General features: G+C 35.3%; 2 protein-coding genes across 2 annotated transcripts; both read right to left on the bottom strand.

Annotated features, from left to right (window-relative positions):
* Nucleotides 1–587: 587 nt before the first annotated feature.
* LOC131769816 (cytoplasmic phosphatidylinositol transfer protein 1) lies at nucleotides 588–9,618 on the bottom strand. Its single transcript, XM_059085543.2, has 10 exons — nucleotides 9,447–9,618; nucleotides 6,755–6,903; nucleotides 5,731–5,819; nucleotides 5,262–5,269; nucleotides 4,536–4,607; nucleotides 4,109–4,207; nucleotides 3,669–3,728; nucleotides 2,875–2,970; nucleotides 2,278–2,341; nucleotides 588–1,819 (listed from the first exon to the last, which is right to left on the bottom strand). Exons 1-10 carry the CDS (start codon nucleotides 9,492–9,494, stop codon nucleotides 1,740–1,742), a joined length of 765 nt encoding a protein of 254 aa, XP_058941526.1. The 5' UTR covers nucleotides 9,495–9,618; the 3' UTR covers nucleotides 588–1,739.
* A 1,972-nt stretch (nucleotides 9,619–11,590) lies between these two features.
* Nucleotides 11,591–12,622, bottom strand: LOC131769739 (adenosine receptor A3-like). Its single transcript, XM_059085455.1, has one exon. The coding sequence runs from the start codon at nucleotides 12,620–12,622 to the stop codon at nucleotides 11,591–11,593; it is 1,032 nt and encodes a 343-aa protein (XP_058941438.1).
* Between the last annotated feature and the right edge of the window lie 1,829 nt (nucleotides 12,623–14,451).

Here is a 14,451-nt window from a genome sequence, read left to right as displayed (position 1 = left end):
GCAGCATTTTCTTTCCAATATTCACATACTGAAATAATTGTAAGTGTGCAACAATAGACCAACTTCATTCACAAATGACATTAGTCATCATGTAAACAATATCAAATTGGAATGAGGTATCATTAGTGAAATAATTGAGAGAGATAGTTTTCACTTAAGGAATAATTCACTTTCCAGTTGTGTGCTTAGCTGTTAGACTTTTGCACAGAGTGAAGCTAAGGGTGACCTTTTCATGAAACAAACCTCTAATACTTTCTTTCATGACAAGATCAACCTTAGTCTCACTCCTGTTCTAAGGCTTCACAACTAATCTAACAACTGAAAAGCTAATGATTAAAGAAAGTCGTAATCACAGAGGTTTCAATACCTATTAATAATCATCCCTAATAATTTTTGGTAGAACTAACGTAACAATGTTATAATGACAAGAGCTTGTTAAAGAAGCTTCAGGTGCCTGCCTAAGAACAGAGGAGTATAAAATACTCTTATACGTATGTACGTACTGGATATGAGTTGCATCATATGCAAAAAGGAAACCCACTGTAACTGCAACATGGTGATGAATTATATGATTAAAAAAATGTCTTAAAATACAATGGAAAAGATATAAATGAAGTATCCTTAAATTCATTTGTGATATCTATTCACAAATTAATTTTTCCTTACACTTTAGCTTTCAGGAAGGACGATACACCAAATGGAGTAATATTCCAATTGAGCAAACAGGATAGAATTGGTTTGGCTTTACTTTCCTCCATAATTGTCCTTAAAACTTGAGTCACTTTTATAACCAATCAGATCTGAAACTTACAATAAACCAATCACAATTTGTTCATGCACATTTCCCCCCTCCCCTCCCCCCTGCAGGAAGTTTGCTTGTCTTTCTTTGAGACATCTCATTTTCATCCTGTGATATTTTCCTTTGTTCTGTTATGATGCTGCGATTACATGAGTTTTGGTTTCACAACAGTCAATCCCTATGTCCTCTATCAGCACATAATATATTAAAACAACCAATATCCTGACTTTGTGATGCTCTCATCTGTCAGTGTTATGCCAAACTGCACTTAGGAATATATCCACTGAACGCGATGACATCAAATTGCTTAACTAACTGAGAAGTTAAAAATTCAATGCTTGCTAACTACTGGATAGCTAAACTTCAGAAAACTATTATTTTGTTTCTGAATGTGCTCAAAATTTGTTTTATACAAATACCAAATGAATCTAAAATATTACTGTGGTAGGGACTCATTTTTCTTCAACCCTTCTTTGGGGTAATTATAACATGATTATTTGACAATCTGATGCTGTGTTATTATCCATTCAACTCATGCAAATTTAACAGCAATTCACTGTTAGTTCTCAAATTTTGATTGAACTGAAAGAATATTAAATAAATTGTAAGAATATTTTTATACAAAAAGCTACCAAAAAATCTCATGTATTGTTTGAGTTTGTCTTTTACTTACAAAAGACACTGAAATTTACAAAATAAAAATGGTTCAAAATAATGTTGAGTAAAACTTAAATTACAGGATGATAACTCACACAGTGCTTTCAGTAACATTTGACATCCAACAGAAAGACAGGGTGTTGGAATTTCTTCACTTTGAAACTGTTAAATGTTTCCAGTTTACAGTGGGTGCTGCACTGAAAAAGTCAATGACTGCAAATCTTACAGAAAGCACTGATTTAAAATTTGACCCCTTTGTCACTTGAAATAAATCAATCAATGTTTAAATATCTGCCCCAACTTTGGTGTTTGTCTTCTCCTGCATTTCTTTCTCATATGTTCTTACATCATCAATGGTCATACCTTGAAGTGTAATTAAATTATTAATAGGGAGCTTATGCACAAATGTTTTTTTTTGTTTTGTTTTTTTTTCATTCCTGACACTCACTACACCTTTTTGGTCAGTACAGTTTGGTTTAAAATAATGCTACATCACAGGCCTTACAGTCAACACATTAGCGTTAAAGCCACCACATCTCAGAATTGTCCCTACCTACGTTCTATAATGTACATTGCAATACTACAACTAGCATTACTTTGAGCTGATGTATTTTAGTATCTCTGTGATACTCTGGCACAGAGTAAACACTCAAACAAATGGTGTAAATATGTGTAAGAAATTTAAGCTGGCAGGCAGGAGGTAAAGAAGTGGGCAATTAACAAAGCAAAGCAGGAAAGTTGAATAATTTACATAATGCACATGTACAAATTTTGTCTTTTATCACTTGAGAAATTTTTTATTTTAAAGTACATACACTTACCAATCCAATCATCAATCCAAGCAAATGCTTGTCTATGACCAAGTAATAAAATATCTTGAATAACCTGTTGACATACAGTAGATATATAGTACAGCTTAATTCCTTTCTGTAAAGGTACTATGTAAATTAATTACCTAAAGTATTATTAATTACAATGAGACATGCCAGGCAACCAATCACAGTGATCTATAGCTGCCACAAGAAGCTCTATGGGCTTTGATCTAAAACATGACAGTTGGGGATGATCAGTCCCACAAATTCAAAACGCTTCCAATTCATGCAAGTAATTCATGCATTGGAAAAATTCTGTCATGACAGATACAGTGACAACTAATGCAGCTTTTTCAAAGAGTTAAAGCTTTTGTGCGAAGGGGTGAAAAGTATCAGAAACTGTATCAGAAACTGTTTTTTATCGGCAAGAGGTTCTGAGGAAAAACTATCCACTATAACTACCTACATCATACAATTCCTTTTTTATACCACAGTCCACCTTTAATTTGCTTAAATATCATCATTCACCATTCAGCAATCATTACACTATATTTCTACCACCTTTGTTTACTTGGGTACAGGAATAAGAGATGCACTGACCCTCACCTTATGCACATAGGACTCTACTCTTGAAGCTAAGGCCCAAACATCAAAAGAAACACTAACTAGTTTATACGAGCACATGATGGGTTGAGCATCATCCTAAAATTACAAACAGTTTCTGTTTTAGTAATATTACAAGATTCAGGGGAAAAACGACATGATTACATCATTCATGAATTATTGCCCATGTTTCAAGTTTTGTTGTACTAGATCATATGCTTATGTAACCTTTATATGAGCACATGATGGGTTGAGTATCATCCTAAAATTACAAACAGTTTCTGTTTTAGTCATATTAAAGAGAGGTTCAGGGGAAAAATGTCATGATTACATCATTCAGTAGTTATTGCCCATGTTTCTAAGTTTGTAAGTTGTACCATAACAACAGAGTACTCTGAAGTATCTATGTATGATACTCGTACATTAACAAAACTGAAAAAGTACAACTCTGTCCAAATGTGACGATGATTCCTTCTCTACAGATGTGTTCTCTAATATAAACAATTTTGTAAGTTAATATAAAGACAAATTCAAAGAGGTTTAAAGGAGATCATTTCACACCCCCAACAAGTGTGTTTGGTCCACAATATTAGAAGGGGCATCCTCATCAGCAAAGAACAGAATTATGTGGCTGCATAACTAGTTGATAATTCTGTGTGATGCAAAGCATCACCTCATGAATTTACAACCATTATTTTTAGTGTAATAGGGAATTTCTACCAATTTAAACAAAAATTTTAATTTACTGTTGGAATGTGCATACCATTTAAATAGTTAAGAAAATATTCTACACTCACCCTCCATCCTTCCTTTAAAGGACCTCTACCTGTTTTCTTTGATTTGAAATACCTACAGTCCTAGATTAACAGGAAAAATATTTCAAATTTCATTACTGATGTCACAAACATCCAAGTAAGTTGATCAAAATCTCCACACAATTTGAACTCTCCATCACTTTTGTTGTCAGAGCTGTGAGGCTTTCCTCAAGACCCACATGGTTAGCATCTCAGTTGGTAATGAAGCCAATATTTCACACTGCAATGTACACTACTGGCCCAATTTTAATGCTTTCAAATTCCGTGTAAAATCATAACAAAGGTCTAGGGATCTAATCTCAGAATCTTAACACTCAATCTATTGTAGTTTCTTGGTTATTTTTTGAACCTTTGTACTCTCAAGAGGTTGTTTAATGTTAAACTCTTATCAGAAGTATGCTATAGTTAAGCATATGACTTACCTCTTCTGGAACATAATGTTTTTCTGGTAATTCATCATAAGCTATATCAATTGCCACAACTTCCCTTGTTTCAAGTGTTTCCTCATCTAATTCAAAACACTGCAAGAAAGATACAACCAATCATATCTTTAAAAAAAAAGAAAGGTCACATACAATGTTAAATCAATGCAAATAACTATTAACATTTTAAGTGGAAAAAAATCAATGTCAGAACTATTTCACAAGTACAGTCTGTGTGACCAGTATATCAAAATCAATTTGAATGAGATACAAAAAACTTGTTGAGATGTGAAAACTTAATTGTCATCATTGTGACAGTGTATTTCATCTCAGTGATCAGTTTAAAACTCAGTCTTTAGTATTTATTATAAATAACTTAAAGTTTAAAATGATAACTAAAGAAAGTCTTAGTTAAGAATATACTTACATTGTCTATACTTCCATTATCATTGAAATATTTCGTTTTAATCCTAATTGAAAATCTTGGAAGAAAGGAGCACTGCATAGAGAAATAACAAAAGATTATGTAATTGTCAGAGATCAATTCCTCTGTTTTGTCTGATTTCTTGAAACTGGTCTCTAAGAGACCACAGATGCCTAACTATCACATGAAAAGCTGTGATCATTATATTTCTCTAACAAACTCAGGTTATCATGCTAACACTTTGCTTTATCAGTTTGTAACTGAAAAATAAGTCTGGTGGCTCCAGATGGATTGTAATCTGCATATCAAGGAATATTTGTCTCCAAAATTCAAACAAATCTGTAAAAACAGTTCAAAGCCATCTTATTTTTTTGTACTTTGCAGCTCTAAACAGTATGTACACATCACAATTTAGTTTACTTGTTTTTGAGTTACAGGGACATAGAGAAAGGGTGTTTCTAAGGGGCTGTTGGGTTACTATAATCTGACTTGATATACATCACATTGATCTTTTCCACTTTTCTTTCCATTTCTTGTAATTCAACAATAGAAGGAAAAACCTCATCTTTTTTTCTGATAAAATGTCCTTTAAATTGCCTTGGCTAGTACTTTTTCAACGTAGACAGCTTATAACTTAAACATTTCTTGTGCAGGGCAGCCTTCTGTTGGTTTCAAGCTTATGGGAAATGTACAAACTGTAATTCAAGTAAATAAAAAGAGGGTACTCACACAATATTCTGTTGATAGAGAGTGAAGGAGAATGAAAAGGAAGAGGAAATTATTATTAAAATACAAACTTAAACACAGAAACAACTATTACCCCTTTTCGTCATTGAAAAAAAACCTTGAGAAGTAAATGAGGTTGGAGATTATTTCCTTCAATGTTTGATGCATGTTAATTAACCCTTTAACTCCCAGAGGGACCAAGACATAATTTCTTCTTACAATATCAATACAATATCAAGCACAGAAGTGATGAGAATAAAGAAAAATATCAATTAGGGGATTATTAGTAGATCCAATACCAAATACTCCAAGCTAACATCACAAGAACTGTATGGCAGACAGTTAGAGAATTACTAATGAGATTTTGGGAGTTACAGGGTTAAAAATTGTATGTCATTCAGGAGTAAACGACTAAGCCAAGTACAAGGGTTAAGTAGTATATTTGAGGCAAACTCTCATAATCTTTACTGACCTGTAATAGTGAAAGGGTAATAATTCCAAGCCTTTTCTTCTACATAGAATATTTTTGGAATATAGGACCGCATCCATCCAGGAAGACGACTGAAAAAAAAAAGAAAAGAAAAAATGGAAAACAGTAAACTTCCCTTTATAACTGACAACCTCTTACAACTCAATGCTGTTTTAAGAAATTCCTCCCAAGAATTTTCAGACAAGGGCATAGCTGGAAGGGGGGGGGGTGTCCCTGGGTGCGTGTGACCTCCCCTTTGGAAGCCTTGTTGTAAGCCTTTCTTTTTGACAAACAACCAGCAATATTCAGGTGGTAAAAACTAATGAGTACCATCTGTTTAGCACAGAGTGACGCCACTTAGAAAAATCCTGGCTATGCCCCTGTGAGGGTAAGGTGTTTGGCTTATTTCACAACACTCTAAACTAGCCCTGTCAGCCTGGTGCTAGAGCCCATTCCTCTCATCTTTGGACACATTTAAACATGGGTTATTTATGAAGTTAAAACAGGGTTAAAACAGGTTATCAGGTTGGCTGTGAGCAAGCTCTCTAGTGGGCACCATCAAATTCTACAGACAGATTCTGTTTTCACTAATTGAATTTTGACAACTTTTTGACACCCAGTTTAATTAAGATTCTCTAAATAAATTATCTGCAGACTACCAGTCTGTCCAGCAGCTTGCTGGTCATGTTATCAGGAGGTTCACGATATCAAGATAATTGCTCTCTGTTCCCAAGCCTCCCGCAGAAGATTATTGGTGACTAAATAGTGCATAGGAATTACCTCTGTAAACTGGCACAAATGTAACACCCAATCCTCACTCCTACAATTACATTCTCAATTAGAGGTAACTTCACAAGGGAAATACCCAATACAACAGAAGTCTAACATAACACATACCATCTTCCATATACATATACAGGTGCACAAATTCACGAAATAACTTACAGGGAAATCTTGGAATAAACCCTAACAATAAAAAACCTCAAACTCTACATTGCAAATACATTAAATCTGCCATAACCTGTACCTGGATAAATAAACTCTCTTTTCTGTGAATTGTCCCTTTCCAAACTTTGGGTCCTCACAGGGCTCATTTTTTACCACATGGACTCCTTCACCTTGCTCACTCTGTTCATGGCTGTGTTTACTTATCATGAACAGTTGACCTATTTGATACTGGATATAAGCAATAAATAAATAAAAATTTTAATAAATATTAGCTTTTTTAGTGTTCAATGTATAAGTTGATATATTTACATGTAGGATCATGTGTGCTTCTCAGGACCCTCTAAATAAAATTCAAAAGTATTGACTACCAACTTGAAGTAAAGCTTAATAATTGACATAATGCCAAACTGGTGACATGTGAATTAGTTTGCTGTTTAATAAACTGCAGCAAATAAATTGATCCCAGGTACTCCAAGAAGCATATCCATTTAAGCTTCAAAGTAGAGGGTTTGCAAACCCAGCAGCCTAAACCACATAGGCAAGCCATCAAGCACAACTGGGTGCTAATCATGCTTGTGGTCAGTGCTCCATGGTGCAACCATTTGGTCACCATGGTGAGAAGAAAAAACTCAAAAACCATCCCTACCAAAGACTTTAATTTGAACAACAATACTGGATATTTTAAGATATGCTGATGAACTAAGTCAGAACATCAGGCAATGCAAAGGGGAATCTGAAACCCAAAAGAATAGATATTCTGAAGAATAGCATATTTTATTTCATAAAAATGGTACTTCCCCCTTACATTGTTAAAACTTCTGCAGCAAATTTTTCAAGTTATGTTTATATTAGATGTTTTGGTAAACTTAAAAGCACTGGAAACCAACAGAGAAACTTGTTTCACAACTGTTTATCTATACAAAAGTTGATATAAAATATTCATTGACATTCACTTTCAATATTTATTAAGTTTCATTTGCATAAACATACTCTATTTTGGCACATCATAGAAAAGTTATTTGTGAAAAACAAACAATTTTCACATCAGCTGAGATGAATATGACATCTAAAGAAGAAACAAGTGTGTTTTTTTCAGTTTTTTAGCAAACTTTTCAGTTGTAGTGCCAATAAAGTGTTTGGATATTTTTTTAATTTTTCTATGATTTGTGAAAGAAATGAAAGAAAGTTAAAAAACCATCAATTTGGAAACTAAGCTCAACATTTAATTTTAAGGGATTAACAGATCTTTTGTAGTCACTTGTTTGAGTTGTTTACAAAGTTCAGTAATGCTAACCATAACAAAGCAAACTCTATTATACAGCATGAATTAAATATTAAAAAATTGAAAATGTCTCCTTTGTTTTCAGTCCCAGTTGGTTTGTTGTAAGTTATTAGAATGAAAAGGAAAACATTTGATAGGCTGTACATGCATATTTGAACTGATACAATTATGGTTGTGTGGAGATTCTTTTCACTCAACAATCGGTTGATGAGATTTGGTTGTTACCTTCCAATGCTGTAATTAATGGGTGTTGAGAAAAAACAGCCCAGCTTGTAAAGCTATTGTTGTTAGGTAAAACAGAAGCAATAACAGACTTTTATCGATCACAATCACTGCCCAAGACTTACATGAAAGATAACACATGCAAATTAAAAGAGAAGTAACATTTCTAAAGAAAAAACTTAATTGATAAAATGATAACACAGTTTTGTTCTCTAAGATATTTTGGAAACGTTTCATAAAATTTAATAAAAAAATTTGTCAAGCGTGTTAAAACAAATTTGCATGCAATATATTTTGTATTAAATTTAACGATCGAAAATGATATTATTGCTCGGAAATTGATAATATTTTCATCCAGGAAATTACTAATCAACAAAAGTTAAATTACCTGAAACTCGAGATAAGGAGGGGCTTTCATCAAACACTTCACTCCATTAAGAAAACTTGCAAATTAGGGTTAAAAATAAAGATATTGCACAAATTTTTTAATCCAAAAGTCCGAAAAGGATATTTACACATTAACTCACAAATTAGAGTTGAGCTTTTCGCTTTCTCAGAAGTACAAGAAAGACAAAAAAAAGAGAATCACGCATATTTCGTGGTCATTCGAATAGCACCGAGCCCTTCGGCTGTTATTAGCACGAATATCGCTTTTAGTTCGACACAAAAGATAGTACAACGGATCCATTTCGATTTTAATCTAGCTTTCAGGGCAACTCTAAAAGTTCATTTATCTGAAACAATCATCAAATGCAGATACTATTTCTGGACTTTGTTTCATTCCCGCCTAACGCACGCAACACAGCAACTTTTATCGGTAATTTTGTCCATTACGAAGCGAAACCTCACAAGCTTCGACAGAAGATCTAGCGACTATAAAGCAGACTGTAAACTTTCAAATAACAAGTAACCGAATCCAGAAAGCTATATATATTATCGATCTATTTCCGCACAACTTGGCGGTGACCCCAAATTATTGCGCGGCGAAATTGCTTATGTGATCTTCAAACCTATCCAAAGCAAGTCGCTCAAGTTGAGAAAATCCTGCTGTCAAAGTTCAAGTTCATACCAGTATGAAAAATTCATATTATTATATAATTAGAGTAATGCTGGAAATCTCGGTTGAAAATACAAATCTGAACTTGATCAAGAAGATATCCTCGATTAACCTGGTTTCGGGCTGACGTCTGGGTCTCGCGTGTCTTTTCGCTTACAGACGATCGACATTTCATCACGTTCAAAATTACGACGGTTAAGTAAAACATACCTCTTCCACCGTCATCGGCATACAGATCCTATACTCTTTCAATATCATGTTGTCTAGTTAAGAAGAAAATACACTAACAAACTTCAAACAGCGTGCTACGATACAGTACTATAAAACATTTACCGCATCTCGTAAACAAATGACAATCGATGGTAAAATATAGCTTAGGTGCCATGCCTCCTGCATAACCCGATCGTGTGTCCTAAAAACCTGGGGCGCAAATACCGAATGAAAACCTGGATTTAGAAGATTTAGGAGGTCCGGGAATCTACGGGAAATCTTTCACGTTCGGCTTAAACTAACTTGCTTCTCGTTCGTGCCCACCCTTGTGATTACGGTAATTTCGTATACACATTTTTCGGACACATGAGTTCGAATGACGAGTCATCGACACAAACGGCACCCCGCGGCAATCTCTTGCACGCAAGACACGCGAACTACGGGCAAACATGAGGAAAAGTAGTTTGTGTCAGTCAGCGAAGACGAGTAAAAAGGAGGCAAAAGAAGATGATATTTGTTAAATTAGTGGGAGTGCGGAGCAAAACCCAGCTGTTTCCCTGACCAACACATTTTTCGCTCGCCTTCTTCAAGTGAGAGCCTGGCAAAAGCTATGCGAAGGGCCGGGCGAGCGACCGGAAGCGCGTCACAAGAGCATTTCTCAGCCCTTACCCACTTCCCCCTCGCCTCACCGTTTTTTCGAGCCCACATGTCAGTTTAGATTTACAGGGAAAACCGTTAAATTAACCCCTCCCACTACCCTCCTTCCGCCCACACGAATGAGTGTGGAAGGGCCACGATATTTGACACCTTTTTTTGGATTTCGCCAAGGAAGGGACTAATTGTTTAACGTCGAACTAAACGCATTTGCTAATATTTATTCTATGAGGGAACAAATCGTTATAGCACACCTTAGGTTAATTTTCTTAAACAATGTGACAGCTGTTCAGGTTTCATCAGGAAATTAGAAATGGCATTTTTATAAAACGAACCCACTATTGAGCTAAAATCTTAATACAAAATTTAACTAAAATGATTTTTTTTCTTTCTATGTTAAAAAAAATTATTTCTTCTAACTGTTTTGAGTTTTTAATGGTTGTGGCGTCACGTAAAAACCAGGAATTGTACTTGATAGATTTTAGTAATCTGTTTTTGTCTTATCGACAATATACGCGGGTCGTTTTTGCCATTATCAAACAAGTCTTGTTGAAATACAATCGAGTCCTCTATTCCTTGGTTTACGATTTTCCATTCTCTCCGGCTTCTTTTGTCTAGTGCTGATAATTTTTTGTAAACAGGGTTGCTAAACGCTAAGTTACAATACAAATTGATGTGCTCGTCAGCATCAATGAATTCCAAGCACGTCCTCTCGAGTGCCGTCAATTTACCAGCCGTATCAACTTATATCAAATGAAGGTTTCTTATTAATTTTGTACGAAACTTTCCTAAGATTTAATTTTCGTGGATTGTCCTTGATACGCAAAAATATGTTACCGAAAACAAAACATCCCTCAAAATGAAGTGTCGTTAAAATTCACTATTTGGTATCTTTTGTCAAAGTAGAAAATCCGCATGGGAAAAATTATCGCTTAAATTTTTTATCCTTCGCATTCCGATTTACTCGAGACATCCTTTTCCAAATCCGTCGAAAGAAACGGGAAAAGATTTTTAGTTGAGGCTCACGAATTTCGAGTGACAGCGGTTTTAGAAAGCGAGACTAAAAGCGTGCGGTTTGTTAGAAACCACAACACTGATAAAAATTATTTTAAAACCGAAAGATTAAGATAAAGGGAAACTACTCGAAAACGAAAATTTTCCGAGAATATTCACACTACATATATATAGATCGCCCATAGAGCGAAAGTCAGTAAGTCTAGTGGGGTGACTCTATGTCCTTCAAAATATATAACAGCTACCGGTTTTTATGTTGTTTATCGGAGTTCTTCACTTTCTAGTCCTTTCCGTCCAATATCGCGCAATTAGAATTCTCAAAGCATTTGTACGTGATATTGACTGACGGCATCGGGTAACACGCTATTGTTACGAGTAATTTCTTTCAGAAGTGCAAAAGTGCTTTTTGTCTGTTAGGCAATATGTGACCTTCCTCCTTGACCTAAACTCAAGGGCACGTACACACCGCGGTCTTCTCATGCAGGTGGTTTCAAAGATTTATCGCATTGCGTGTGCTTGTCAGCCACTGTGTTATTTACCACGCTCTCGATTCGTATGGCTCGCAATGATTGGGGTGAAGCTCCTTGATTTCTGACCGAGCATACCCCTCGTAGCGTGTCCATAATGGCGTTTCGAATGTGCCTCATCTTCCAGCAGTATATCACAGGATTCAAAGTCGAGTTGAGATATGCAAGGGTTAGTGACCAAACAAAAAATCCCTTCAAGGGAGTGGTACGGCCATAGATTATCATAGACGACGTGGAGATGAAAAAAGGCGCATAACACGCCCAAAATACGACATATACGTAAAATATGCCCACAGTAGTTTTAAGGACGTTCGCAAAATTAGCCCCCTCTCCATTATATGCTTCTTGTCGCACTTCGCCACCTTCGATATCATTTTTAAGTCGACGCACGGTTAGATAAATCTTACTGTAAGCAATCGTTGTAAGAAAAAGACCAACGAGGCCTCCTACACACATAATTAGGTACTTGACATGGGGCGAAAGCCAGAGTACTATTACAGAAACACTCACACTCGCCAACCATAAAGAAACCACTGAGGTAACAACACGCTTGTGAGTCACAAGCTCCTGGTATCTGAGATGAAGATGGATTGCTAGGAATCTGTCTGCACTTACAGCCAACACGCCCAAGAAAGACGTTATCGTGAACATGCCGATTATCGCATCGAAAACCATGTACGTGCTACAATTGGGGATAGCTTTGGATAATCCCTTGACAAGGAGCCAGGTATAGAAAGGCTGACTCAATAATCCCACACCAACATCTGATGCAGCAAGACTCAGAAGGAGAGTTTCCAGAGTCTTCGGTAAACATGACGTCTTTTTAATCGCATAGATTGCTGCAATGTTCATCATGACTGCAGTGTGGCAGAGCAAAATGTTGAACACACAATTAGTGATGTACGTCGAACGAAGATCTTCAACTTCGGTAATTGAGGGGAAGAACTGCAACACCAATATATCACAAGACAAATTCTGCATGACACGTACGAACTCCTGCTGGCCTTGCGTTTTTAAAAAAAATTTCCACGCACAGTTAAGTAGTTTTTGACATCTGAAAAATTGACGACTTCGCGTGTTTAAATCGATTCTTTTGATGGAACAAATTAAACGTGAGGATTTTCTACATTCAACTTGGTTTAACCGGCTAATTCAGTCACTTCTAAAGCTGCTATCATTGTTTCAGCTTTTCAGCTGTCCTGGTCGTTTATATTGCATAAGAAAATGTTAATGAATAGTTTTGCGTCAGCAATAAAATTAAAATTTATAAAAACAACAACAGGATGTGAATGTCGATTAAAAGGTTAATTCAAAAAACAATCCCACATGACGCTGTAAACGTGTATATAACTGTATGGAAAATATACAAAAAAAAACCTCCACATGCAGCAAAATTTGAGAGTGTCTTTAACAGCATTAAAACAATATGTTAATAGTAAATGGTGAATTAAGTTAAGTTTGTTCCAATATGTTAATCAGTAAAAATTACAGAAACAATTCACCTGCTCAAACAACTCCTAACTGAACTAGACGCATATCTGCGAGTACTCGGGCTTCTTCTTTTCAGAGAAACCTGATTGTTATGTTTAAGTGAAGATTATGTTTGCTGCCTGATGTTAATGGCAAAACTGCAACAACTGTGTGTCGCTTGATATAGAGCTGTGAAAGTGTTTTATACTCACGAGACAAGATCGGATTTGCATATTTAATACTTTAAAAAAAACCTATAATACTTAATTCTTGCTCGTAAAGCTAGGGCGAGACGTAATTGCTTCTTCTCTCACCAATCATTTTACGCGGATTTTCTTTTAACATCGCATAGTTTGAATTTAGGTTTTTTTTTTTCAAAAATTCATTGCAGCTTTTAAATTACTCTGTTTCCACGTGTCTTTACTTAAGAAGAATAAAAATGAATGAAAAGACGTTTCCATGTCATTTTTAGGTTATTCACATCCAGAGATAGTTTGACCCTCTGGCTCGGACACCTTGGATAACCTAGTCCCTTGAATGGCCAATGAATGTATTGTAATCGTAGGATTTTTTTTTTTTTTACGGCCACCGCTGCGAAGTTATAATCGTTGGCACCTTTATAAATTTTGAAACTTCATGTATTTCAAACTTTAATTTAGTAGCGCAACCTAGGAAAAGCGGTAATTTTATACTAATATTTAAATTTTTCAAAACATGATCTGACTGCCAGCACTAATATTAGAAGAACACAAACCCCATATCTTGTGTAGAATACCCCGTGAAACAGTTATTTTTCGGTCAATTAGAATGTACTAATTACATCTGTAAACATCATGCTCAGTAAACACAATGTACCAAAAAGTCAAGTGTCAGTGTCTTATGTGACAGCAAATTAAAGACCTCGAGAACCAGTAATCACTGTGCAAGGTGTCGTCATCATAGAGATTAAATCTACACACATCAAATTCGTAGACATGACTCATCAAATCTTTTATTTTAACGTATCTGAAACAAATATAGTGTCAGTGTCATATGCGAAAAGTATATACTGTATTGCTTGAATGGTTTGTGGTGGAGAGTTTTTTACAAACTGTAGTGTCATCATTCTCATTGTGTGTCATATCTGTCAGTTGTACATCAATATTTCCACAATCAATTTGAATATCTTTATATAAGGGTTATCAGCTTTTTACCAATTAGCGCTGTTATTATGAACTTAGGTCTAAAAAGTTGAAATAAACATGTCCCCTGAGCAGAAGTTTGCTTATTAACAGGATGCACGTCGCCTTTAGAGTCATTCTTTTTTTGGGTTTTCTGTTTCTAATGGACAGATCTTGTTT

This window comes from Pocillopora verrucosa, chromosome 8 (genome assembly GCF_036669915.1).
Source record: "Pocillopora verrucosa isolate sample1 chromosome 8, ASM3666991v2, whole genome shotgun sequence".
Classification (NCBI taxonomy): domain Eukaryota; kingdom Metazoa; phylum Cnidaria; class Anthozoa; order Scleractinia; family Pocilloporidae; genus Pocillopora; species Pocillopora verrucosa.
Note: the sequence above shows the minus strand (reverse complement) of the source record. Positions and strands in the feature narration are given on the sequence as shown.

What these genes read in the sequence shown, in the direction of transcription:
- LOC131769816 (XM_059085543.2), bottom strand. Translation starts at nt 9,494, where the DNA reads ATGATATTGAAAGAGTATAGGATCTGTATGCCGATGACGGTGGAAGAG. An exon ending in AAGAGAGTTTATTTATCCAG is followed by an intron (nt 5,820 to 6,754) that starts GTACAGGTTATG and finishes TTTTTTTTTCAG; the next exon opens with TCGTCTTCCTGGATGGATGC. An exon ending in TTGGATTGATGATTGGATTG is followed by an intron (nt 1,820 to 2,277) that starts GTAAGTGTATGT and finishes TTACACTTCAAG; the next exon opens with GTATGACCATTGATGATGTA.
- LOC131769739 (XM_059085455.1), bottom strand. Translation starts at nt 12,622, where the DNA reads ATGCAGAATTTGTCTTGTGATATATTGGTGTTGCAGTTCTTCCCCTCA.